A 24,967-nucleotide genomic window follows, 5' to 3' on the forward strand; every position below is an offset into this window, starting at 1 on the left:
CTCAGAAATTTTACAAGTCAATTCTGCCAATGTTAGAAAACACTTCTTTTATACTCAGCAATTAATGTTTTATCTCCTGTAATTTTATGTACATACTAATCCTTACTCGTCAACTTTTTCTTCTTCGGTTGAATTGGTGGCCTTGACAAATTGAGTGTATTCTTGGCCTGGGTCATACAGTTTGGCGCTGTCATACAGAGACTGGAAATTACTTGCATGGGAGGCAGCCTGCAGGTGCTGCATCTGGAAAAGGTTAACTGTCACCTATGGTCACAAACACAACAAAAGGCACAATCACCTGTAATGGACAGAATGCTAGGTAAAATACACAATTATTTCAAGTAACAGCCCCAAGAAAAGGTCACATGGTAAAGCATACAATATTGAACATCGCTGTGTTCCTATTATGTTGCCCTCCACTGTGAAAGGTCTAGATGAGGAAAAAGTTTTAATCTAATATTCACGATAAGTCATTTCCAGCAAAACTGGCTTTAAACTGAAAAGTTAAAAAATACAACCATATTTCCCTACTGGTTCATAATTTTGGGAGATGGGTTTACTTTTGGGGAGCCACAGCACTCTACTCTGATGGTCTGATCACAACTATCTAAACTCTTTATAAGTGAAAATTATGGGGGGTGGTGAATATTTTAATCAAAACAGTAACTTCATCAATTCTATAAAAATAGAAATGTTTTATTATTTATAATCAATGTATCATGCAGTACTGATTTTAAAATGGAGTACTTTCTTGAAGGTATTAAAGTTACTCTCTTGCATTTCTACAAGTGCTTAAATACCACCACAACTACTACTTGTAATACCAACAATAACAATAATAGCTGACATTTATCAGTGTCTACAACATGACAGACCCACGGATACCTCTTAGAATGTAGAAGACATGCTTCAAATAGTGTGCTGGTTTGAATCTGTTGTGTACCCTAGAAGAGCCAAGTTCTTTAATCCCCATTCAATATTGCAGAGTGGGAGTTTTTTGATTGATTTCATGGAGAAGAGACCCACTGAACTGTGGAGAGTAACTTCTGATTACATCGTTTCCATGGAGATGCGTCTCTACCCATTCAAGGTAGGGTTGCTTACTAGAGCCCTTTAAGAGGGAACCATTTTGGAAAAAGCTTTAGAGCCAACAGAACGGATATAGGCACAGATCGGACAGAGCCACAGCAAGAAACCTGGAGAGAAAGCTAGCAGATGTCACCATGTGCCTTTCTAACTGAGAGAGAAACCCTAAACTTCATCAGCCTTCTTGAACTAAGGTATCTTTCCCTGGAGGCCTTAGTCTGGACATTTTTATAGCCTTGTTTTAATTTGGACATTTTCACAGCCTTAGAACTGGGAACTTGCAACTTTTTATGTTCCCCTTTCTAAAAAAACTATTTGAGGGATGATACTGAAAGATAAGTCACCATAATTCCAAATTCTTCTCATTTTGATGGTGGGGAAGAAATTTTTTTAAAAAAGCTAATAAAGCCAGAGTTCTAAAGTAGAAAATAATATCTGTATTCAATAATTGAATTTTGAATTTGGCATTTTCTCAGATTTCCACATTGATAATGCCACATGGTCCATATGGAAAAAAGTATAACTAATTCATTAAACTGGTTCAAAAAAGGACTCTAGTCAATAAAATATATAATATAACTTCTCTACAAACTGTCCCAATACATTACTTTTTGGTCTTATGGTATAAACAGATAGATATCATTCTCCAAAATTTCAGATGTGTTAATTCTCTCTCCCCAAATAGATGGTCAGCCCCTTGAGAGCAGGTGTATTTCTTACATTTATTCTATATAATTGTAGGAATTAAAAAGGATTTATCAACAAAATTTGGAAACTACTTATTTATGTCACATCAAATAAAAGAAAATCCTAACTGTTGGATCAATGATACCACTTTTTAAGAGGGACACCGAAAAACAAAACTGCAGGCTGGTGAAAGAACTTAAAATTATGTCATATGAAGAAAAGTAATCATTTTTAGGGGTGTTTAGTCTGAGAAATAGATCCAGAGAAATATAATAATAATAATCTTTAAATACTTATAAGTGTCTTCTTGTAGAAGAGTGATTATATCAATATAGCATGAACTGAAAGATACACAAGAAAAAATGTTTAGTTCAATAAAATTTTTTTTTTACATGGGCAGGCACTGGGAATTGAACCCGGGTCCTTGGGCATGGCAGGCAAGCACTCTCACCTGCTGAGCCACCGTGGCCCGCCCTCAATAAAAAAATATTAATGCTTAAAATTGTTCAAACCCAGGCTGAATAATTTATTCAGCAAGATAAAGTATTTAAGAGCACAGGTTCTGAAATCATTTGACCACATTCTATCCAAGTTTACAAGTTCCATAAGGTGACCCCTATCAACTTAATTATAACTTCCTTAAAACTAGTGGCTCTGAAAGATTAAGGTGCAAATGAATTACCTTGGGGATTCTGATTCTGTTGGTCTGGGTTGTAACCCAGCGTTCTGCATTTCTTATAAGTTCCCAAAATACTGCAAATATGAGTGGTCGGAGGACCATATTTTGAGAAGAAAGACTTTTTAAACTTCACTTTCCTCATTAATAAATGTAACTAAAGATAATTATACTTTCTTGATAGGATTTTGTGAGAATTAAATGAGGTAATGTAGGCAAAGAGCTTAACAGGACAGCAGGAACACATACTCAATCTGTGTTACCATCAGCTGTTTGAGATAAAAGGGATTTAGGTCAAAGACAAACAGTTGTTAACTGATTTCAACTGATTTTAATGTAAGTTTGAATCCTGAAGTTTTATAATTCTTTGAAATCATTTTATTAGAATTGATTCTACAAATTAATCACATATTAATAAAACCCTATCCAGTCTCCCACTGAATTCACCTAAAATACTTCAACAGGATGCATGGATCAGCTGAGGACTCTGAAAAGTAAATCGCAGCTGGTGAAATGTGGAAGGAAACTAGAATTTAAGGTATGATTGATTCAGTGCTACATTTCCTGGTGCTGTTTTGTTTTGGGCTGTCATATTTCCCAGGCAAAACCTCAGTTCATATTCAAAGATAGTCCAATTCCCAGAACTTCAAACTGTGTTTGGATAGAAATTGCTCTAAGGAAAGCCTCCTCTTTCTGGTCTGAAGAGCAGGAAGGGAGTGGGGACACGTACTGACAGCGTGGGGGAAGGTGAGGATCACTTTTGTTTTTAACTCTGTTCTAACCACGGAGCAAGCCCAAGTCCCTAAGATGCAATCCTGTGGCAGTAGCAGTTATAGCAATGGCTTCTGAACAGACACCTAAACTCTAAGGGAGGAAAACCTTTCTTTATGACTAGAGGAACTGTGGTCTGAAGAGTGAGGAGTCTGAGATCTCTGGTGCTCTTCCTCTTATCCTCCCTCTGCATGGCCCTGGAGACAATCTAATTGTAGAACGTGAAAAGCAGAGCACAGACACTACAGCTTCAACTGTCCAGACACGGACCTGGATGGCAATCACCTAAGAGCCAGAGAGTGAACTAACTATGATCTAACCTAACTGCTGAAATTAAAAAAAAAAAGAAATTAACATTCTATACAGATTATAAACCAGACCCAGAGTAACATAAAGTAATATAGAAACTGTCCAGGCACTTATCCAAAAATCACTTGTCACACAAAGAACCAGGAAAATCTCAACAAACTGCAAGAGAAAAAGTAATAAACACACATCAATACAGAGATTATCCAGATATTGGGATTTTCAGACTAAGACTCCAGTGGCGATTTCAATGTATATTGAAGTAATATGTGTATCAACTACAACTCAAAGCAAGGAGGAGTAAAGGACCTATATGGTGAGTGATAACATTTTTACGTTCCACTTGAAGTGGTAAAATATTAGTTCAAAGTAAAGTATTTAAAATTAAGTATATATTTTGCAATCCCTAGTACAACTTAAAAACTCAAAGATAAATTAAAATGTAATTCTAAGAAAAATGTTAATTTATCCAACAGAAAGCAGCAAAAGGGAAACAGAAAAAGAGAAACAGAGGGTACAAACAAACAAAAAACCAGAAATAAAATGGTAGACCTAATTCTGAACAAATATATACATTAAATAAACTCATATAAACATTTAAATTAAAAGACAAATTGTCAAAACAGATTTAAAAACCAAGGCCCAGGCAGGCAACAGTGGCTCAGTGGCAGAGTTTTTGCCTGCTGTGCTGGAGACCCGGGTTCGGTTCCCGGAACCTGTCCATACAAAAAACAAAATAAAAAAAAACAAGGCCCAATTATTTTATCTACAAGGAACTTATAATGATAAAGGAAAAAAAATGAAAAAAGATATATCAGATCAAAAATAATCAAAAGGAAATTGAGTAGCTATATATCAATATTAAGGAGGCTAAAAATATAAGGAAAATGATCAGGATAGAGACATTTCATAAGGATAAAACAATTCACCAAGAAGACAGAACAATCATTGTGCAAGTAACTAACAACAGCTCTTCAAAATAAATTAAGCAAGCAACTAACAACAGCTCTTCAAAATAAATAAAGCAAAGATTAATAGAGCTAAAAAATGGACACTTCACTCCTTTCTCAATAATTCATGGAAGTTAAAGGTAAACCAACAAGGATATAGAAGAAATGAACAACACCCTAAATCAACAAGAAGTAACTGACATTTACAGAACACAAGCCAACAACAGGAGAACACACATTCTTTTTTAAGTGCACATGAAACACTCACCAAGATAGACAATATAATATCCTAGGTCAGCAAACAAATCATAACAAATTTTAAAGAAGTGAAATGATAGAAAGTATTTCTCTCCCCATAATGGAATTAAACTAGAAATCAATATCAGAAAGATACATTCAGAAAATCCTCAAATGCTTGGCACACACTTCCGTATTTTCCATGAGTAAAAGATTAAGCCTCAAAGGAAATTAAAAAATATCTTGAACTGAACAAAAATGAAAATACAGAATTTCAAAATTTGTGGGATGCAGAAAGGCAGTGCTTTCAGGGAAATTTCAAGCATTAAAATACTTACATTGGAAAAGCAGGAGGTCTCAATGAGCAATCGAAGTTTCTACCTTAAGAAACTAAAAAGAATAACAAAATAAAAATGAAGCAAACAGAAATAAAGATTAAAACCCAGAAATCAACAAAATTGAAAAAAGAAAAAATCAATGAAACCAAATCAAAACTGCTTCTTTGAAATGATCAACAAAACTTATAAATCTTTAGTCAGACTGTCAAGAGACAGGGAGAGACAAAGAAAGACGGAGAGGAGACATAAATTACCAATCTCGGGAACAAAAAGCGAGGCTATCACTATAGACCTCAAGAAGTTAAAAGGATTTAAAGACAATATTATGAACAATTCTATGCACACAAATTTGACAAATCAGATGAAATGGACCAATTCCTTGAAAGCCAAATTTACCCAAGAAGAAATAATTAACTTGAATAGACTTCTATTAAAGAAACTGAACATGCAGTGAAAAATATTCCAAAAGAGAAAACCCCAAGTTCAGATGATTTCACTGGCGAAAACTACTAAAATTTTAAAGGAGAAGTAACACCAATTCTACAAAAGCACTTCCAGAAAACAGAAGAGAAGAGAGGCCAGAATTACCCTGATGCCAAAAATCAGAAAAAGACAACACAAGAAAAAAAAATGCCAGACTAATATTCTTCATGAACAGGGAAGAAAAAGAAAAAAATCCTTGAGAAATTAAATTCACCAATGTAAATTTATGTAAAGAAATTCCTTTTAGGTAAAAGGAATAATGCATCACGACCAAGTGTGGCCTATCCCAATAATAGCAAGGCTGATCAACATTCAAATATGAGTTTGTTGATCTTCCATAGTAACAAGCCAAAGAAGAAAAACTACATGTATGATCATAAGAAATAATGCAGAAAATCACTTGATGAAATCCAACATCCGTTCACAATAAAACTCTCATCGACTAGTTAACCTGATAAAGGACATCTTCAAAAAACCTATAGCTTTCATCATACGTTAACGGTGAGAAAAGACTGAATGCTTTCCCTGTAAGACTGAGAATAAAGCAGGATGTTCTCTGTTCACTATGCCTCTTCAACAATACTGGAAGTCCATGCAAGTGCACTAACATAAGAAAAACATAAAAGGGATAATGATAAGAAAGGAAGGAAAAAAAACACTTCCTATTTGTAAATGGCATGATTTTCTACGTAAAATACCCCCAAGGAAGCTACATAAAAGCTCCTATAACTAATATGTGAGTTTTTCAAAATTACAGGATACAAGGATTTACATGCAAAAATCAGCACCATTTCTAAGTATTACTAGTGAAAAACTAGAAATTGAACATATATGCATTGATACATGCACACATATACATAAATTATATATATATATATATGTGGGTGTGTATAATATTTACAACAGCTCCCAAAATAAATATGTGCATATATGTATACATACTTAGTTATAAATCCAAGTCAACATGTGCAAGACATTTCTGTTGACAACTACAAACTGTTAATTAAAAAAAAACAAAGACCTCAATAAATGGGGAGACATATCATGTTCAGTGATTGGAGAATTCAATATAGTTAAGGTGTCGATACTCCCCAATACTGGATTAAGAATTTAACATAATTCCAATCAAAATGACAGCAGTTAGAACATGCTGATTCTAACATTTTAATGGAAAGCCAAAGGAACTAGATAAAACAATTCTGAAAAAGAATAAAGTTGGAAGACTCACACTACTGATTTAGGACTTACTATTAAAGCAACAGCAATGAACACAGTGGGATTTGGGCAAAAGAAGAGACACATATATCCATGGAACAAAACAGAGAATCTAGAAATAGACTCAATACAAATAAGGTCAATTGATTTTTGACAAAGATTTAACGGCAATTTAATGGAGATAATGTGCTGGTTTGAAATTGTTATGTACCCTAATAAAGCCATTCTTCTGATTAAGTTGTTTCCATGGAAAACAAGACCCCTTCAATTGTGAGTGGGACTTTTCAATGAGATTATTTCCATGGAAATGTGACTCTGCCCATTCAAGGTGGGTCTTAATTAGTTTACTAGAGTCCTCAGAAGAGCCAATACAGAGATCAGAGAGACACAGACATTCGGATATGCTTGGAGAGCCAATATAGATAACCATTTGTTATAGGAAGCTGAAAGCAATGCAACCTGGGCGCAAAGAACCAGGAGATGCCAGCCATGTACTTTTCAGCTCACAGAGAAACTCTGAACATGAATGGACTTTCTTCAGTGAAGGTATCCTCTGTTGATGCCTTAATCTGGATATTTTATAGCTTTAAAACTGCAAACTTGTAACTTGATAAATCTCCTTTGTAAAAGCCAATCCACTTCCTGTATATTGCATTTCGGGAACATTAGCTAATAGAAACAGATAATCTAGTACTTTTGGTGTTGGAACAACTGGACATTCATACACAATACATAAACTTTGTCCTGTTGTTCACACTTTATGTAAAATTTAACTCAAAAATCATAGGTGTAAACATAGAACTATAAAACTTTTAGTAGAAAACACAGGAGAAAATCTTTGTGACCTTGGATTAGGAAATGGATTCTGTGATATATGACATCAACAGCACAATCCATAAAAGAGGAAATCAACTGTACTTTATCAAAATTAAAAAGTTTTGTCCTCTGAAAGACAATCTTATGAGAATAAAAAAATAAGCTTCAGACTAAGAAAATACATGAATTGTCAACAAGAAAAAAAAATAACCCAATTAAAAATAGGCAAAAGATCTGAACAGATACTTCATCAAAGATATACAGATGGCAAATAAACCCGTGAAAAGCTGCTCAACATTATTACCCATTTTGGACATGCAAATTAAAGCCACAATTATATATCATTGCATATGTTATTAGAACTTAAATTTAAAAAAACTCACAATAACAAGTGCTGTCAAGAAGGCAGAACAAATGGAACTCTCATACGTTGCTGGTTAGAAGGAAAAAAAATGTGACAACCATTCTGGGAAACAATTTGACAGTTTCTCATAGGAAAAAAAATGTGACAACCATTCTGGGAAACAATTTGACAGTTTCTCATACAATTTAACAAATATATACCATACCACCCAGTAATCCCACTCCTAGAGATTTACCCTAGAAACATGAAAATTTATGTTAACACAAACACCTGCAAATGAATATTTAAAGCAGTTCTATTCATTTTCACTCTCAACTGGGAACCATGAAAATGTGAGGAAAAAAAAGGAGAAATACAGCAAAACATAACCCAAACCACATAACACTATTCAAAATCTTTCTGAAAGCCAATTTTAAACTCAACTTGTCCCATTAATCTCAGAAATTAAGCACTGTAATAATCATGGCCCATTAGGCATCTTTCTTCTCTACAGCATATGGACTTTTTTCTCTTTCCCCTCCTCTTGCCATCAAGAAACCCAAAGCAATTAACTTACAGCTTTAAGGGTAAGATCACACTGGAAAACAAGTTTCCGGAGTTGTGTTAAAATTTCTCTTTTGGTATTTTCTAGATCATTTCGTCTTTCTTCAACATTTGTCACACATACTTTGTAGAGTTCATTTGCTTCTTCTACCTTCAGGAGAATCAAAGAAAGTATTTAAATAGCAATGGTCATTAGAATCTATATTTTAAAAAAATCTTATTGTAGTAAAGCTAAATTTAAATAAATGAAAAGCTTTACTTAAAATTCTGAAATAGTCTATAGTTTTAAAAAGAATATTTCTGAAGGTAACAATCTATCTTGGTCAGTGATTCACTTTAGTCTCCATTACTTGACTTAATGGATCAAGTACATTTGTATCCATCCCTTGACTTTAATGAATAATCAAGAATGATTTACAGTTGGTATATTGTCCATAAAATCGTCTACAAAATTTATTTGCTTATTAATTTGCTTATTAAATTATATTTAAATAATACAAAGCTTCAGCCTGTCCTTCTATTAGGTGCTAGAATTAGCACAAACATTCAATTATCTGAAAGGTGAACTTCCTGAACTACCAGATTGAATATTAAACTACTGTTTACTCCAAGCTATTTCTCTCACAAGAAAACCAAAAATTCAAAATTGGAAAGGAAGAAGTAAAACTATCACTGTTTGCAGACGATATGATACTATATGTAGAAAACCCAGAAAAATCCACAACAAAATTACTAGAGCTAATAAATGAGTACAGCAAAGTAGCAGGCTACAAGATCAACATTCAAAAATCTGTAGCTTTTCTATACACTAGTAATGAACAAGCTGAGGTAGAAATCAAGAAACGAATCCCATTTACAATCGCAACTAAAAGAATAAAATACCTAGGAATAAATTTAACCAAAGAGACAAAAAACCTATATAAAGAAAACTACAAAAAACTGTTAAAAGAAATCACAGAAGACCTAAATAGATGGAAGGGCGTACCGTGTTCATGGATTGGAAGACTAAATATAGTTAAGATGTCAATCCTACCTAAATTGATTTACAGATTCAATACAATACCAATCAAAATCCCAACAACATATTTTTCAGAAATAGAAAAACCAATAAGCAAATTTATCTGGAAGGGCAGGGTACCCCGAATTGCTAAAAACATCTTGAGGAAAAAAAACGAAGCTGGAGGTCTCGCGCTGCCTGACTTTAAGGCATATTATGAAGCCACAGTGGTCAAAACAGCATGGTATTGGCATAAAGATAGATATATCGACCAATGGAATCGAATAGAGTGCTCAGATATAGACCCTCTCATCTATGGACATTTGATCTTTGATAAGGCAGTCAAGCCAACTCACCTGGGACAGAACAGTCTCTTCAATAAATGGTGCCTAGAGAACTGGATATCCATATGCAAAAGAATGAAAGAAGACCCATCTCTCACACCCTATACAAAAGTTAACTCAAAATGGATCAAAGATCTAAACATTAGGTCTAAGACCATAAAACAGTTAGAGGAAAATGTTGGGAGATATCTTATGGATCTTACAACTGGAGGTGGTTTTATGGACCTTAAACCTAAAGCAAGAACACTGAAGAAGGAAATAAATAAATGGGAGCTTCTCAAAATTAAACACTTTTGTGCATCAGAGAACTTCATCAAGAAAGTAGAAAGACAGCCTACACAATGGGAGACAATATTTGGAAATGACATATCAGATAAGGGTCTAGTATCCAGAATTTATAAAGAGATTATTCAACTCAACAACAAAAAGACAGCCAACCCAATTACAAAATGGGAAAAAGACTTAAACAGACACCTACCAGAAGAAGAAATACGGATGGCCAAGAGGCACATGAAGAGATGCTCAATGTCCCTGGCCATTAGAGAAATGCAAATCAAAACCACAATGAGATATCATCTCACACCCACCAGAATGGCCATTATCAACAAAACAGAAAACGACAAGTGCTGGAGAGGATGCGGAGAAAGAGGCACACTTATTCACTGTTGGTGGGAATGTCAAAGGGTGCAACCACTGTGGAAGGCAGTTTGGCGGTTCCTCAAAAAGCTGAATATAGAATTGCCATACGACCCAGCAATACCATTGCTAGGTATCTACTCAAAGGACTTAAGGGCAAAGACACAAACGGACATTTGCACACCAATGTTTATAGCAGCGTTATTTACAATTGCAAAGAGATGGAAACAGCCAAAATCTCCATCAACAGAAGAGTGGCTAAACAAACTGTGGTATATACATACGATGGAATATTATGCAGCTTTAAGACAAGATATACTTGTGAACCATGTAATAACATGGATGGACCTAGAGAATATTATGCTGAGTGAATCCAGCCAAAAACTAAAGGACAAATACTGTATGGTCCCACTGTTGTGAACGGACATTCGAGAATAAACTTGAAATATGTCATTGGTAACAGAGTTCAGCAGGAGTTAGAAACAGGGTAAGACAATGGGTAATTGAAGCTGAAGGGATACAGATTGTGCAACAGGACTAGATACAAAAACTCAAAAATGGACAGCACAATAATACCTAATTGTAAAGTAATCACGTTAAAATACTGAATGAAGCTGCATCTGAGCTATAGGGTTTTTTTTTGTTTTTGTTTGCTTGTTGGTTTGTTTGTTGTTGTTGTTTTTTACTATTACTACTACTTTTATTTCTTTTCTTTATATTAACATTTTATATCTTTTTCTGTTGTGTTGCTAGTTCCTCTAAACTGATGCAAATGTACTAAGAAACAATGATCATGCATCTATGTGATGATGTTAAGAATTACTGAGTACATATGTAGAATGGTATGATTTCTAAATGTTGTGTTAATTTCTTTTTTTTCTTTCCGTTAATAAAAAAAAAAAAAAAAAAAAAGAAAACCAAAAATTCACAAGATAAGCAAAAGGGGCGGGCCACAGTGGCTCAGCAGGCAGCGTTCTCGCCTGCCATGCCAGAGACCCAGGTTTGTTTCCCAACGCCTGCCCTTGCAAAAAAATAAATAAATAAGCAAAGGTCTCTCGACATACTGGTTCTCAAAGTGGATCCCCACCAGCAGCAGCAGCATCACCTGGGAATTGGTAACGAATGCAAGTTGTTGGGTGGCCACCCTACTTAACAAGAAACTCTGGGACTAGAGTACAGCAATCTTTTTTCACAAGCCTTTCAAGTGATCCTGATACATGCAAAAGTTTGAGAACAAAAGCCCCAACAGATTGCTGCCAATTCAATAATAAAACTGCAAGTAAGAGAAAACATCGTTACTTTTTGAAGGGCCTCCTCTTCCAGCCTTCGCTTTTTTTCTAGCTTGTTAAGATTTTTTACTATTCCTCCACTTGAAAATAGATGCTCCTCTTCTGCACGAAACATGGAAGATTTTGCTTTTTCATACTCATCTTGACGTTGCATACATAACAATTTTGCCTTTTTAAGAGCAGTTTCTGTTTCAAGCTACACAGAATAAAAAAGTATTTAATACAAAATGTAAAGGAGACCTTAATGTACAAGTTTCTTTAGTATATTCAGCAAGATGGTTAGGACAACATTTTAGAAAAACTGCCGAGTAAGATAGATACTTATATAACTACAGATGATTTCATAGGTTCACAACTGGTATATGAATCCCCATGATAATTTAACGAACCATCTTGTTTTGCTCCTGTTTCCAAAGTTCTTTTATTTCTTTCCTTTGTTTTTCCATTTCATTTTTCCTCCCAAGTAAAGGCTGTGAGGATATAAAAAAGAGAGAGAAAGATTTTCTAAAGGTATGCTTTTACAAAAAGAAATGTATTTTTACATACAAATTACTTTTTACCTGCACAAATTTGTTGGCTTGGAGAGCAGCAATTGTTTGTTGTAAAAGATGACTGCTCTCTATATCACTAAGAAGAGCGTTGGTAAATAGAGTCTGCAGCGGCATAAACTTCTAGAAATTAAAATTGAAAAGTGACTTTCACAGTAGAAATGGTATTAAGAGTTCTAGGCTCGCCACTAGACTTCCTCACAAAGAGGAATTCTTTTTACCATTTTTTTTAACCAGATTATTTCTACCATAAATATGACTAGTCATACATGACTATATGAGAAAAATACTAAAGAAAAATTCTTTTAAATTAATTATAAAGCTACTTAGAAAAATTAGAATTATTAGGATAACCAACATCAGCATAGAATTATGAACCTCCTAGTTTATCTTCATAATGCACATTCATCTAAATTTAAAAGGATTAGCATTTAAGTTCTTTCTTGTATCAACTACGTAATTTTCTGATTTTGCAGGGCACTACTGGGAGCTCATCTGGATCTTGTTATAGAACAGCAGAGGTTCACAAAACACTTACCTGTAGTCCAATGTTAGCTCTGGTTGCCTCTGCCAACTTTACAATATTTCGAGTGGACTCCAACTCTGAAAAGATCAAAGACAGTATCAGAAGGTAAAATTACCTTATTTTTCTCCTTGATAAAGATTATTGTAATCCCCAAATTTAATCATGGACACTAGTCTGCATCATGATATAATGCAGTGATTCTTAATTCTAGATGGCCATTAGAATCAACTGAAAAACTTTTTCAAAATACACTTGGGAATGGGATCTATACCTGTGTATTTACTTTTCTAATGCTATTCATGTGATTTTGATAAGCATACCCTATTAAAAGCAAATACTGTAGTAGAAAGAGCATAGGCTTTGGTTTAGTCTATACTTTTCCAGCTATATGTTATATGATCTTTGGCAAATCACCTATCTTCTTCAGTTTAGCTGTAAAATGAAGATAATTCTTGTCCTGGCTCCTTCCCAGGAATTTTAAATGGATCAAATCATAATGGATGTGAAAGCATTTTGTCAACTGTAAAGCACTGGGAAAATACCGGCTTTAAGATGATCTTTCTGTGGTTCCACTGTTCATACATCTATTATTGCTTTTATCTCTTTTTACAGTATTCAACTTCATTAATTTTTACCCACTAGAATATAACTTCCTAAAAGGCAGCAACATTCCTTCTTGTCTCTGTTTCCCCAGAGCTAGTAACTAGCCCCCAGTAAATATTCAATAAAAACATTCAATGCTAGAAGAATCTTTCCTATTCCAAGAAGAGAAAATGGACAATGATTTTATTCATTACAGTAAACAGCTATTAATTTATAATCACAATAGTCATAGTCTATACAAAACAACTTAGGTCTTATACTTCAAAGTTAATCGGATGCCCCAAATGGCAACTCACCCAAAGTAAGCTTTTTCTCAACCCACAAAACTATGTTCTTGGTATATTTTGACCAGGTTTTGGCATATGACAAAGCCAATTCTACACAGCCAGAGTTGTTTAATAGCACATTGTCTAGTTCTATGGGAGAAAAATTTCCTAAAAAATAAAAATAGCAAAATAAATGTTAAATATGATAACTTCATAATTCCAAACAAAGAAGCATTCAGATTCTAAGATACGATGGTTAAAAAAAATACAAATGACAGAAATTTATCATTTAAGGATCACAGTTTAACTTTAAAATGGTTTCAGTATGTATTTCTATTATTAATCTAGTTACAAGTCTTATACTATTCTTGATCAGTTTATATTATGAAATTATCTCTCTACTCTAACAGGTTTTTTCCCTTACGTTTCACATGTAAAACATATGTCATTTTATGTTTAAAATGAATGCATTCATTTACTAAGCAGGAAGAGATGAATGCATTAGGTTATAAACAGGATGAGATTAAGAATTCCAAAACAATTTATTAAAAGTAATGCAAAAAGTTTGACAAAGTTATATGGAGCTCGAACATTACCTTTTTCATTGGATGAGTCCACTGATTCCACTGAAATGTTTTCAAAAGACTTACAACATGGAAGAAAATAAATGTAAGATTAGAGCAGAAAATAACAAATCTTTACTTCAGAAGTCTCTTCTCCCCCAACCTCAGTCTGATATAGTCCCTGTTAAAGAATTTCAAGAATTTAAAACTCAAAGGACCCAAGAAGTCTGTTTTAAATGCCAGGGCACTTTATTAGAATTACATAGCTTTCTACAATAATAGTTCTCAAGGTCCAATAATGAATAATCTTACTAAGTAGCTATCAGCATTAGTTAACATTAAGGAATTCACTCCAAGCCTTAATTCTGCAGTTCCCAAAAATACTAGTCAGGAAATTAGAGAGGCAATCTAAATAGATTGCTATCTAGAGAGAAGACAGAATTGTCTCCAAAATATCTCTTACCATTTTAGCATATAACTAGCATTTCTCTGAAAGTCTATTAGACAGCTTAGCACAGAACTTTCTGCAATGATGGAAATGTCCTATAACTGTACTGTTCAATGTGGTAGCTGTATAGCTACATAACAGCTACCGAGCATTTGAAAAGAGGCCAGTATGAAAGAAGTTAATTTTTTATTTGGTTTTAATTAATTTAAATTTAAAGAGTCCCTTAGCCAAGGGCTATCTTCTTATTGGACAATGCAGGAAAACACCATCTACCAAGAATGTGAGATCTTAAATTTGTCCATTTAGATGGGCAATGTTGGTTATGCAAGGATTCGAGGCAAAAAGGATCAAAGAAATTTGAGTTTGAAGTCCAGATTTTTCACTTACAAGCAGTATGGGCTACTTGTTTAAACTCAGTTAACCCTGGCTTACTCTAACGTAAAATAGGGATTATGAACACCACCTTCATTAAGCTGTTGTAAGGAGTAAGATGATGTAGGCGTCCATGGTACACAGCGAGCACTATTACTAAATAAATGGCAGCTATTATTTTTTAAAGGATATTTAAAAAATCTTCATCAAATGAAGTAATTTTATTTTATTATTAGCATTATATCAGGATAGGCTTTTTAATTATAATCCCGTAGGGAAAATTTTAAATGGCTAAAAGGGAAAGGTGCAAAGGAAAAAAAGAAAAGAATATTTTCTTATTAGGAATATACGTGCATAATAGATGCACAGGAAGAACCAATACAAGAAATATGATTCAGTTCTAAAATTAAAATTGCCTTGCCACAAAGATAAAATGTTTTATTATATTTCCTGAAGTAGTAGCAACAATTCGAAAAGATAAAAATTGAGGAAGAATCCTGAAAAGTAGCAAAATGTTTAAAAATCTTAAAACTACTGATCATTCTGTCCTATGGTTTAGTTAATATCCTCCTTAAAGTATCAATGGATGACTTCAGAAATAGTCTTATTTTTTTCTACAGTATTGCAATAAACAAATTCCTTAAGAAGTAAATCATTTTTTGTATCATTTTAAGAAAGCGCTAAAGTAGTTATATTATCTTTGATATAATATCAATCCCTGGAACATTTCAAACACTTCTTGAAATTATCCTTGGATTTATGATCTCTCTCAACAGGAAATGATCAACATACATCCCTACAGCAGTTTGTTTAAATTCCTTGCATTCACTGAAAAAACAACAACAGCCAATTGCGATATTAATACCACTCTGAATCTTAAAGGGACAGTCTACATACAGTCCTCATGTTCTATTTTTCCACAGCAATTTTTCTTCCAAATGAGAATCAAAAACCCAATCCTGTGACATGCTTATAGGAGTAACCTAGGGAAAATTAAGACCTACAGTGTTATGAACAAGTGTGTCTTATTAACAAACACAAAGTATAGGAAGTGTGAAAAGATTAACACCGTCTTCACTTTTTACATTATTTTTCTAAGTTTCCACCAATATTTAAGAGCTCAGCAATTTCAGGAAGGAAAAATGATTAATAATTATTTACTAAAAGCATGGACTATATGACATAGATTGATTATGTAAGACATTATAAAATGATCAGATATGTTCTTTTAAAATGGTAGTCTCATTTATAAAGTACAATATAATCTGGCATAAATCATTGCTCTAGAAACTGATCATAAATTATCATAATGAATTGATCTATAATATAATTTTCAAACTCAAAAACTATCAACGAGTAATGCTAAGATTAAGATTAGAATGTATTTGAAATGTTAAATTAGAAATAAAAAAGTCTTTGCTTTCATACCAATTTAACCTACCTTATTTTCCCCCCACACAGGCAGTCGCAACAATGAATCACTGCCTACATCTCCCATAAGGAAGTTGGTAAGGCTATCCAGGAGGTTAAAAAAAATAAAAAAGAAATAGAAATAAAATAAAAGTCATTACATTTAATATGTTACCTAGAACAATTTTTTAAGATCCTTAAAAGGTAAAAAATATATAAATATAATAATCTATTCACATAAACCATAATGTAGTCAACTGCAAATGAATGTTTCTTTCTATACAGCTAAAAAGATACCTCTAAATATAGCAATCAAGAATGCAGTTTTCCTAAAGTTGTGATAATGTTTTATATTGTTTAATACTTTGTTTTCCATGTATTTTACTACATAATATATATATGAATTATACTCTGGACATCTAAACTCAGATTACTTTAAATTATAGTACTCTACTTACATGTTCCCAAATGTAAACGCCAATGTCTCAATAGAAGAAAATACTTCTTGGAAGAGTTCGTTTTTGTTCTCTTCATTAACTTCTGTGAAATTCACAGCTACAGGGAAATGTTGGTTACAATAAATGAAGCAGAATATACTTTAAACTAGATTTTTCCAACGTCATTTAATTAATTAAAATTCTATCATTACTTCAAGAAACACTAGAAGATTCAGAGACTTTAAAGCCTAACCTACAAAATGGATATGACATACAATTTCTTCATTAAGGAAATCATACAGAAGAATCAGCTGGCAGCAATGCACAGCTGACTATTCTATGCATTACTTAATCTGAACATCTAAAAAGTAACTCAATGTGAAATCAGTCTTAGAGTTACAGAGTACATGTTATACCAGACCTCTCTAATTAAGAGTGTTTTGTGCTCTTTTGTCTTGCTTAATGCTTTCTGATTTTTTTCTAAACCAGCTAAACACACTGTGAGCTCACTGAAGTCAATATGAAGTACTTCTTTTTTACTATGAATTACCAATAATTGAAGTCATACATATCTTGACACAGCATAAAACCTATAAAAAGTAAATAACATAAAACACACCAGATGCTTTAGTAAAGTTAAATTCCTATCTATTTAGCCTGTTTTTTGGGGGGGGTTGCTTTGTTTTGCATGCTCTTAGGCTTCAAGGTTCACGTTAATCGATATAGATGCCTTTTGTTCACAATAGGGATACTCTAAGACTTTACATATTTTTAAAGCAAATGGTGTAACAAAATTGAAACAGGTTTATCATAACTTCTGTATTCACCCTTGCTAAAAGCTCTAATACGATTTACTAAGACAAAGTCTAGAGTGAAATTGCACCTTTCTTTGAAGCAACCCATGTTGCTCTGGTTGATTCCCTCTATTCCACCCATTCTAGAATCCCTGTCTATACAGGGAAGGTAGTGAAACCAAGTGAAGAGGAAATTGTCCTTTGCTCTAAAACGGAGAGTTGTTTTTAATCTTGGCGGCATATCAGAATTATTCACAGAATTTTATTAACAAAGAAATTCTTGGCTCTACCACCAATGATTCAGATTCCATAAGTCTGTAGTGAAAGACAGATATAGTTCCAAAAGATCTCCCAAGGGATGCTAATGTGCAATTAAGCTAGAAAGCAAGGATTCCTAAATGGGAATGAATGAAAACTTAAGTCTATGAATCCCATGAAATTACACCAAAATTTTACATGTGTGAGCCTTTATAGAAATCTACAAAGAGAGTAGTTAAGGTCCATACCTTTCACCAGATTCTCAAAAGTATTCCTGATATAAACAAAAAGAAAAACTTAAGCACCACTGCAAATACTACTTAAAAATTTTTTCAACTTCTCTGCCCAGAGAAACAGCAACAGGCTGCGCCAGTTTCAAAGGATTATGTACCCTAGAAAAGCCATGTTCTAATCCTAATTCATCATGTGGAGGCATCCATTGCTTTTAATCCCTACTCAGTATTATAGGTTGGAAATTTAAGATTATCTCCATGTGACTCACCCAATTGTGGGTATTAACCTTGGATTGGAGGGAGATGTGACTCCATCCATTCCAGGTGAGCCTTGATTAGTTTACTGAAATCCTTTAAAAGAGGAAGCATTTTAGAAAAGGCTTAAGATTCTGAGAGAGTAGAGTTACCAGAGAGAAAGCCAGGACAACTGCCGAGCCCACACAGCCAGAGACTCAGGAGATGAAGAAGGAAAATACCCCTGGGGGAGCATGATGAAATAAGAAGCCTGGAGAGAAAGCAAGCAGCTGTCCCCATGTTCTGAATGTCATCTGTTTTTCTTGAGTGAAGGTAACCTCTTCCTGGTGCCTTAATTTGGACATTTTTTATAGACTTGTTTTAACTGGAACAATTTCCTGTCCTTAGGACTGTAAATATGCAACTTAATCAATTCCCCCTTTTAAAAGCCATTCCATTTCTGGTATACTGCATTCCAGCAGTTTACAAACCAGAACACAGGCTTACACTCTTATCTGAAACAACTGAAAAATCCCATACAAAACAAGTCATCAAGACTTTGGGTATCAGGCAACCAAGGAGTATTATCCCTGACAGACAAGAAATAGATGCTTACTGCTGAGTAGCACACAGACTTGATTACTAAGCAAAGGCTATTCCAGGAATACAGAGGATCATTTCATAATAATGAAGGGGTCAAGTCATCAAAAGGACATAACAGTCCCATACATTTATGCATCTAATGAACAGAGTTCCAAATGTATGAGGCAAAACTGATAGAACTGCAACAAGAAATAGCCATACTCATAGTTATAGTTGGAGACTTCAATAATCCTCTCTCAAGAACTAACAAAACAAGCAGACAGGAAATCAGTAAGGATATGGAGCCTTAAACAACACTCTCAATCACCTGGACCAGACTGACATTTACAGATTACTTCAACCAACAAGAGCAAAAATACATATTCTTTTCAAGTGTATGCTCAATAGTTACCAAAATAGAACATAATATGAGTCATAAACAAGTCTCAATGAATTCAAAGGATTAAATCAGGGAAGATACATTCTGTAACCACATGGAATTAAAACTAGATATTAATCTAACAGAAAGGTCTCTGTAATATCACAGTATTTAGAAACCAACAGACTTCTGAATAACCCATGGGTCAAAGCAGAAATCAAAAGGGAAATAAGAAAAGGTTTGACCTGAATGAAAACAACAGCACAACATACCAAAACTTGTGAAGAATGAGGGTCGGGGAGGCACAGAAGAGAGGGATTACAAAGGAGCATGCATTATCTTGATTGTACTAATGGTTTCACAGGCGTTTACCTAAGTCCAAATTTATCAAATTGCACATTTTAAATGTACAATTTATTGTATGTTAATTATATCTTAATAAAGCTGGTTAAAAAATCTCATTGGAAAGAAAATTTTCAATATATAGTAACTTATAATGTAATATCAAGCAAAAATGTAAAGCCTACCCATATTTCCTAATTTTAATCTAAAAGACTTAATAAAAATCTTTATGACATAACACTATACAAAATGCTATAGTTAGTCTTTCTTCCCTATATATTTTTCTACTAAATATGACCGGGAAATTTAAAATATAATAATAATTTTAATAATTGTGAGTAGTGAAAATAACTATTCAAACCATCTCTCTTCCATATCTTCCTCCCTCTTTGAAAGAGGTTACAGCCATCCAATTAAAATTCCTATTATTGTTCTTGCCTCAACCTCAAAACAGTCCTATATTTCTAACATCCTTTCTCCATTTTGTTCCTGTTCAGTGTTTGAAAGAAAAGTCTTTGGCTTCCTTCCAATCATAAATCTCCACCCACCCTCTCCTGCATTCTCTAAAACCCTGTATTACTGCTATTTTTCCTTCATATTCTCACTATCTTCCAGTCAAATAGCATTTTTTCTTATGCCCCGATACTCAAATCTTTCCTATGTAAAACAGAAATTTTTATTTTTCCATATTTCTTCTTCAAGCTATCATCCAATTTAATTTATTATTTCTTCATTCTCAAACTTCTAAGAATAGGTCATGACATGGCCTGTGTTGCCTTACCTCCCAAATTAATCTTGAAATGATCAGGACTTAGCTTGTTACTCAACTTAACGTAATGGTTAGCAGGGGTTGATAAACTTTTTCTGAAAAGGTTCACACGGTAAATACTTTAGGCTTTTAAAACCATACACACTCTGTCACATGGCTCAAGTCTGCTGCTGCAGCACAAAAGCAGCCAAAAACATATAAACGAATGAGTGGTTGTCTTCCAAGAAAACTTTATTTACAAAAGCAGGCAGCAGGCCAGATTCATAGCACCAGCCATAGTTTGTCCACCTCTGGTTAAGAAGAGTTTTGAAGCCAGTCTGCTGAGGTTAAATTCTGACTCTGTCTCCTTATTAGTTTAAAAAGCTTAGTCCCTCTGTGCTTCTATTTCCTCATTTATAAAATGTGAATAATAATAAGTACTTAAAAAATTGTTATGACGGTTAAATCTTACAACAGAGCCTGACATACAAGAAATGTTCCAATTAATGCTAGCTATTTATTTTTTCTTCATACTACTGAAACATCTTCCAACAATAACCTCCTAGCAATCAAAATTGGAGCATTTTCTTCTTCTAACCCTTTACTTGATCTTTCTGCAACTTTCAGTAACTCTACTACTTAATACACTTGTGATCCTGGGCAAACTTCTTTCTTTGCCCCAGCTTCCTTATCTGCAAAATGGACAATAAAACAACAGAACTGATTTTTAAAAGTTGTTGTGAGAATTAAACAGTGTCTAGCATATGTAAGAATGTACTCAATAATGTCAGCTATTATTACAACAAATATTAATCACTTTCTTTCTTCTTGAAGTTCTCTGCCCTCTTTGAAGCAATATGTTATAGTAATTGGAAGGAGTTAAAGCTTCAGAGTTATCTAAACATGAGTTTTAATCTGGCCTCTTACCACTTCATATGTTACTCTGGATACATTACCTAACTTCAATTTCATTATATAAAATGGCATATTATTGAGATGTATGACTGAAGAAACATGTGCAAAGCACCTAGATTACAGTGCCCAATATTTAGTAAACTATGAGAGCTCCCCTCCTCAGTTCTACATCTGTCTGTAGACAATTTGGTCTTCATAATGTTTTCCCAACTCGGCCTGTAGTTCTCATCTTGGTTCTCTTCTCTATACATTATCCTATCAGAACCTCTTCCACTTCCATATCTTTAAGGGAATGAAGCCCTAAATTTCTGTGCAATTTTAAACCACATATTCAATAAACTGTTTCATTTGCTCCTTTACCACTAACTGGTCTTTACCCACCAGCGTCATAACCTATGTGCTAAATTGAACTATCATCCCTTCTTCTTTGCCCCTCCAAACCTGTTCTTTTCTATATATTCTTTAGTTCATTAACTTCACTTACAAAATGCCTCTATCTTATTTTTCTTCCTTTCCATCGCTATTGTTACTGACTTGGTTCAAAAGCCCACATTTTACCTCTAGTCTAAGATTATGTAACAGCCTGCTTATTGGTCTGACTGCAGTCTCATCCCTCTATAAGCCATTCTTCACAAGAGCATCATAATTTTGTTAAAGGTTTAAGTAATTGTCTTCCTTGGGTTCCCTGCTAAGTCACAGCACTGTAAAAGACACACATTTAGTACCTCTTTAAGAAATCACATGAATGGCTTTTTCATACATTCAACCTATTAGAACAGCTTTCAAACTTTCTTAACCTCAACCTTCAGTAGGAAATACATATTATATCATGACCAAGTATATTATACACACATAATAGTTATCAGTTACATAACACCTGTAACATTTCTGAAACATACCTCCATCTTACTCAAAGAGTACTACATTCCAATTTTTCTAATTTTTTTCTATATTTAAAAAAAATACTGCTAACAACCTAGTAACTTGATATGACCCTGAGTCAGGGTCCAAAGTTTGAAAGTTGGTAAATGGAAGAAAAGGTACTATTTGCACAGGGGAAAAAAAAAAAAGACTAACATATCGAGGGGAAAAAACAAAAAGCTATAAGAGCAATATAGTAAAAACCTGTTGGATAATCAATGGAGGAACACACACAAAAGATAATGTAGAACTCTCCTTAATTTTATCTATAAATTTGACTCAAATCACTTTCAAAATACTAACAGATTTTTTTTTGGAACTAGATAAGCCAATTCAAAAATCCTGACAGAAACACAACCTTTTTTTTTTTTTTGGGTAATACATATTACAATTTTATCAAATATGACCTACATACAAAATGCATAAATCATAAATATATACAATGAATTGTTACAACTTTAACCCACCAGACCATTATCAATATTTCTCTTGTGCCCCTATCCAATCATTACTACAGAATTTTAGAGGGAAAGCAAATACATGTTAAACATGTTTAACTCTAGTAACAAACAATTTTCCAAAGTGTTTATACCAATTTACACTACCTACCAGTATTGTATGACAGTCCATTTCTCTTATTATCCATTCTATTGTACATGTGGTACTATCTCCTTGTGATTTTTTTTTTAACTTTTTTCATTGTATAGTGTAGAACCACACCATTTTGAAGAGAGAGAGTAGTAAGAAGAGGAGCTACCCCTACCAGACACTAAAATATACTATAAAACTGAATAAAAACAGCATGTAATATGCATGAAACTGATCTGGATAGGACTAAGGTATATCAGAAGACTGGGTTAAGGATATCATCGACAACTTAAAACTTCAAGTTCTGTGTGAGTCTAAAGGGAGAGAGTTTTATTTGGTGCAAAATTTATATTTTGGGTAGTGCATTTTCTAATTTAACTTGTATGCCCAGTTTAGTTGAACACCATCAGTACAGGGAATCTTGAATAGAGTATGAAATTTTGTTCATTTATCCAGTTTAGTGTGATGCCCTGATAAATCCCAGAGTGATTTGCATAGTGAATAAAGACACATTTGCAAAGTCCCCTTGGGGGAATGGGAAGAAAGAAGGAAATATTCAACTTCCCCATTTGGAGAATTTCTGATACACTCGTAAGCAGTGGGGACTACCAAATCAATAGACCAAGCCCTAGATCTTGGGGGTTGCCCCTATGAAACTTATCTTGCAAAGGATAGGCTAAGGCTACTTAAAATTAGGCCTCAGAGTCATCCTCAGAGAACCTCGTCTGTTGCTCAGATGTGGCCATTCTCTCTAAGCAGACATGGCATGTGATCCCACTGCCCTCCACACCTACATGGACATGACTCCCAAGGATGTAAATATCCCTGACAATGTGGGACAGAAATCCCAGGATGAGCTGGGACCCAGCATCAAGGCATTGAGAAAACTTTCTTGACCAAAAGGGGTATGAGAGAAATGAGAAAAAATAGCATCAGTAGCAGAGAGGTTTCAAACAGAGTCGAGAGGTTTTCCTGGAGGTTATTCTTAAACATTATACAGATATCCCTTTTCAGTTTATGGTATATTGGAATAGCTAAAGGGAAGTACCTGAAACTGTTGAGCTGTGTTCCAGTAGCCTTATTTCTTGAAGCTGACTGTATAGTGATAATAGCTTTTACAATGTGACTGTGTGACTGTGAAAACCCTGTGTCTGATACTCCCTTTATCTAGTGTTTGGACAGATGAGTAAAAAATATGGATAAAAAATAAACAAATAATAGGGGGGACAAAGGTTAAAATAAATTGAGTAGATGGAAAAACTAGTGGTCAATGAGAAGGAGGGGAAAGCAGTTTGGTACATATGAGTTTTTTCTTTTTTCCTTTAATTTCTTTTTCTGGAGTGATACAAATGTTCTAAACAATTATTATGGTGATGAATACATAACTATGTGATGATATTGTGAGCCACTGATTGTATACCATATATGGAATGCTTGTATGTTAAGAATGTTTGTGTTTGTAAGTTGTTTTATCAATTAAAAAAAAACAGCATATATTGGCTCATGACAAATCAACAGAATAGAATAAGATCCAGAAACAGATACAAATATTTATGTGAGTATTAGTATATGACAAAGGTAGTATTTCAAATCAGTGGAAGAAAGATGAATTATTCAACCATTTAGCTAGGTATCTAGATACTTTAGAATGCAGCAAAGATTTAAATTGAATAAATAATACCATAAAAACATTAGAAGGAAAAATAAACTGGAGAACTCTAACGTGTAGGGGATCAGCCTGCTACTAGCACTGGTGGTAGAAGGGTAGAAACTACAGAAAGCAATTAGGCAATGTCACAAATATAAATGTGCACATACCCTCTGATCCAGCAATTGCCTATCTAGGAATTTACATGGTTATTCACCGAAGCACTGTTTGTAATAGAGAAAGATTGCAAACAATCCCAATGCCTATTATTAGTGAACAGCTTAAATAAATTATAGTACATAAATATAAAAGATTACAATGCACCTTGAAAAAAAACAACAGTAGAATATGGAAGCCTTTTTTGTACAGATAGGGAATAAGCAAGGAGCAGAAAGTTATCACATGCATAAAAGG

At 33.9% G+C, this 24,967-nt stretch overlaps 1 protein-coding gene across 12 annotated transcripts in view; it reads right to left on the bottom strand.

The window, feature by feature from the left end:
• Positions 1-24,967, bottom strand: part of LOC143650009 (rho GTPase-activating protein 29-like) — a 75,481-nt gene that overhangs the window by 13,682 nt on the left and 36,832 nt on the right. For all 12 annotated transcript variants that reach the window (XM_077120211.1, XM_077120210.1, XM_077120209.1 and 9 more), the window contains 10 exons: positions 16,933-17,029; positions 16,506-16,578; positions 14,278-14,326; positions 13,712-13,849; positions 12,825-12,889; positions 12,299-12,409; positions 12,128-12,208; positions 11,749-11,934; positions 8,486-8,623; positions 107-264 (listed from right to left, as the gene is read on the bottom strand). In XM_077120211.1, the coding sequence (XP_076976326.1) occupies positions 107-264; positions 8,486-8,623; positions 11,749-11,934; positions 12,128-12,208; positions 12,299-12,409; positions 12,825-12,889; positions 13,712-13,849; positions 14,278-14,326; positions 16,506-16,578; positions 16,933-17,029 (1,096 nt within the window). The remainder of the gene's footprint in view (positions 1-106; positions 265-8,485; positions 8,624-11,748; positions 11,935-12,127; positions 12,209-12,298; positions 12,410-12,824; positions 12,890-13,711; positions 13,850-14,277; positions 14,327-16,505; positions 16,579-16,932; positions 17,030-24,967) is intronic.

This window comes from Tamandua tetradactyla, chromosome 11, assembly GCF_023851605.1.
Source record: "Tamandua tetradactyla isolate mTamTet1 chromosome 11, mTamTet1.pri, whole genome shotgun sequence".
Classification (NCBI taxonomy): Eukaryota; Metazoa; Chordata; class Mammalia; order Pilosa; family Myrmecophagidae; genus Tamandua; species Tamandua tetradactyla.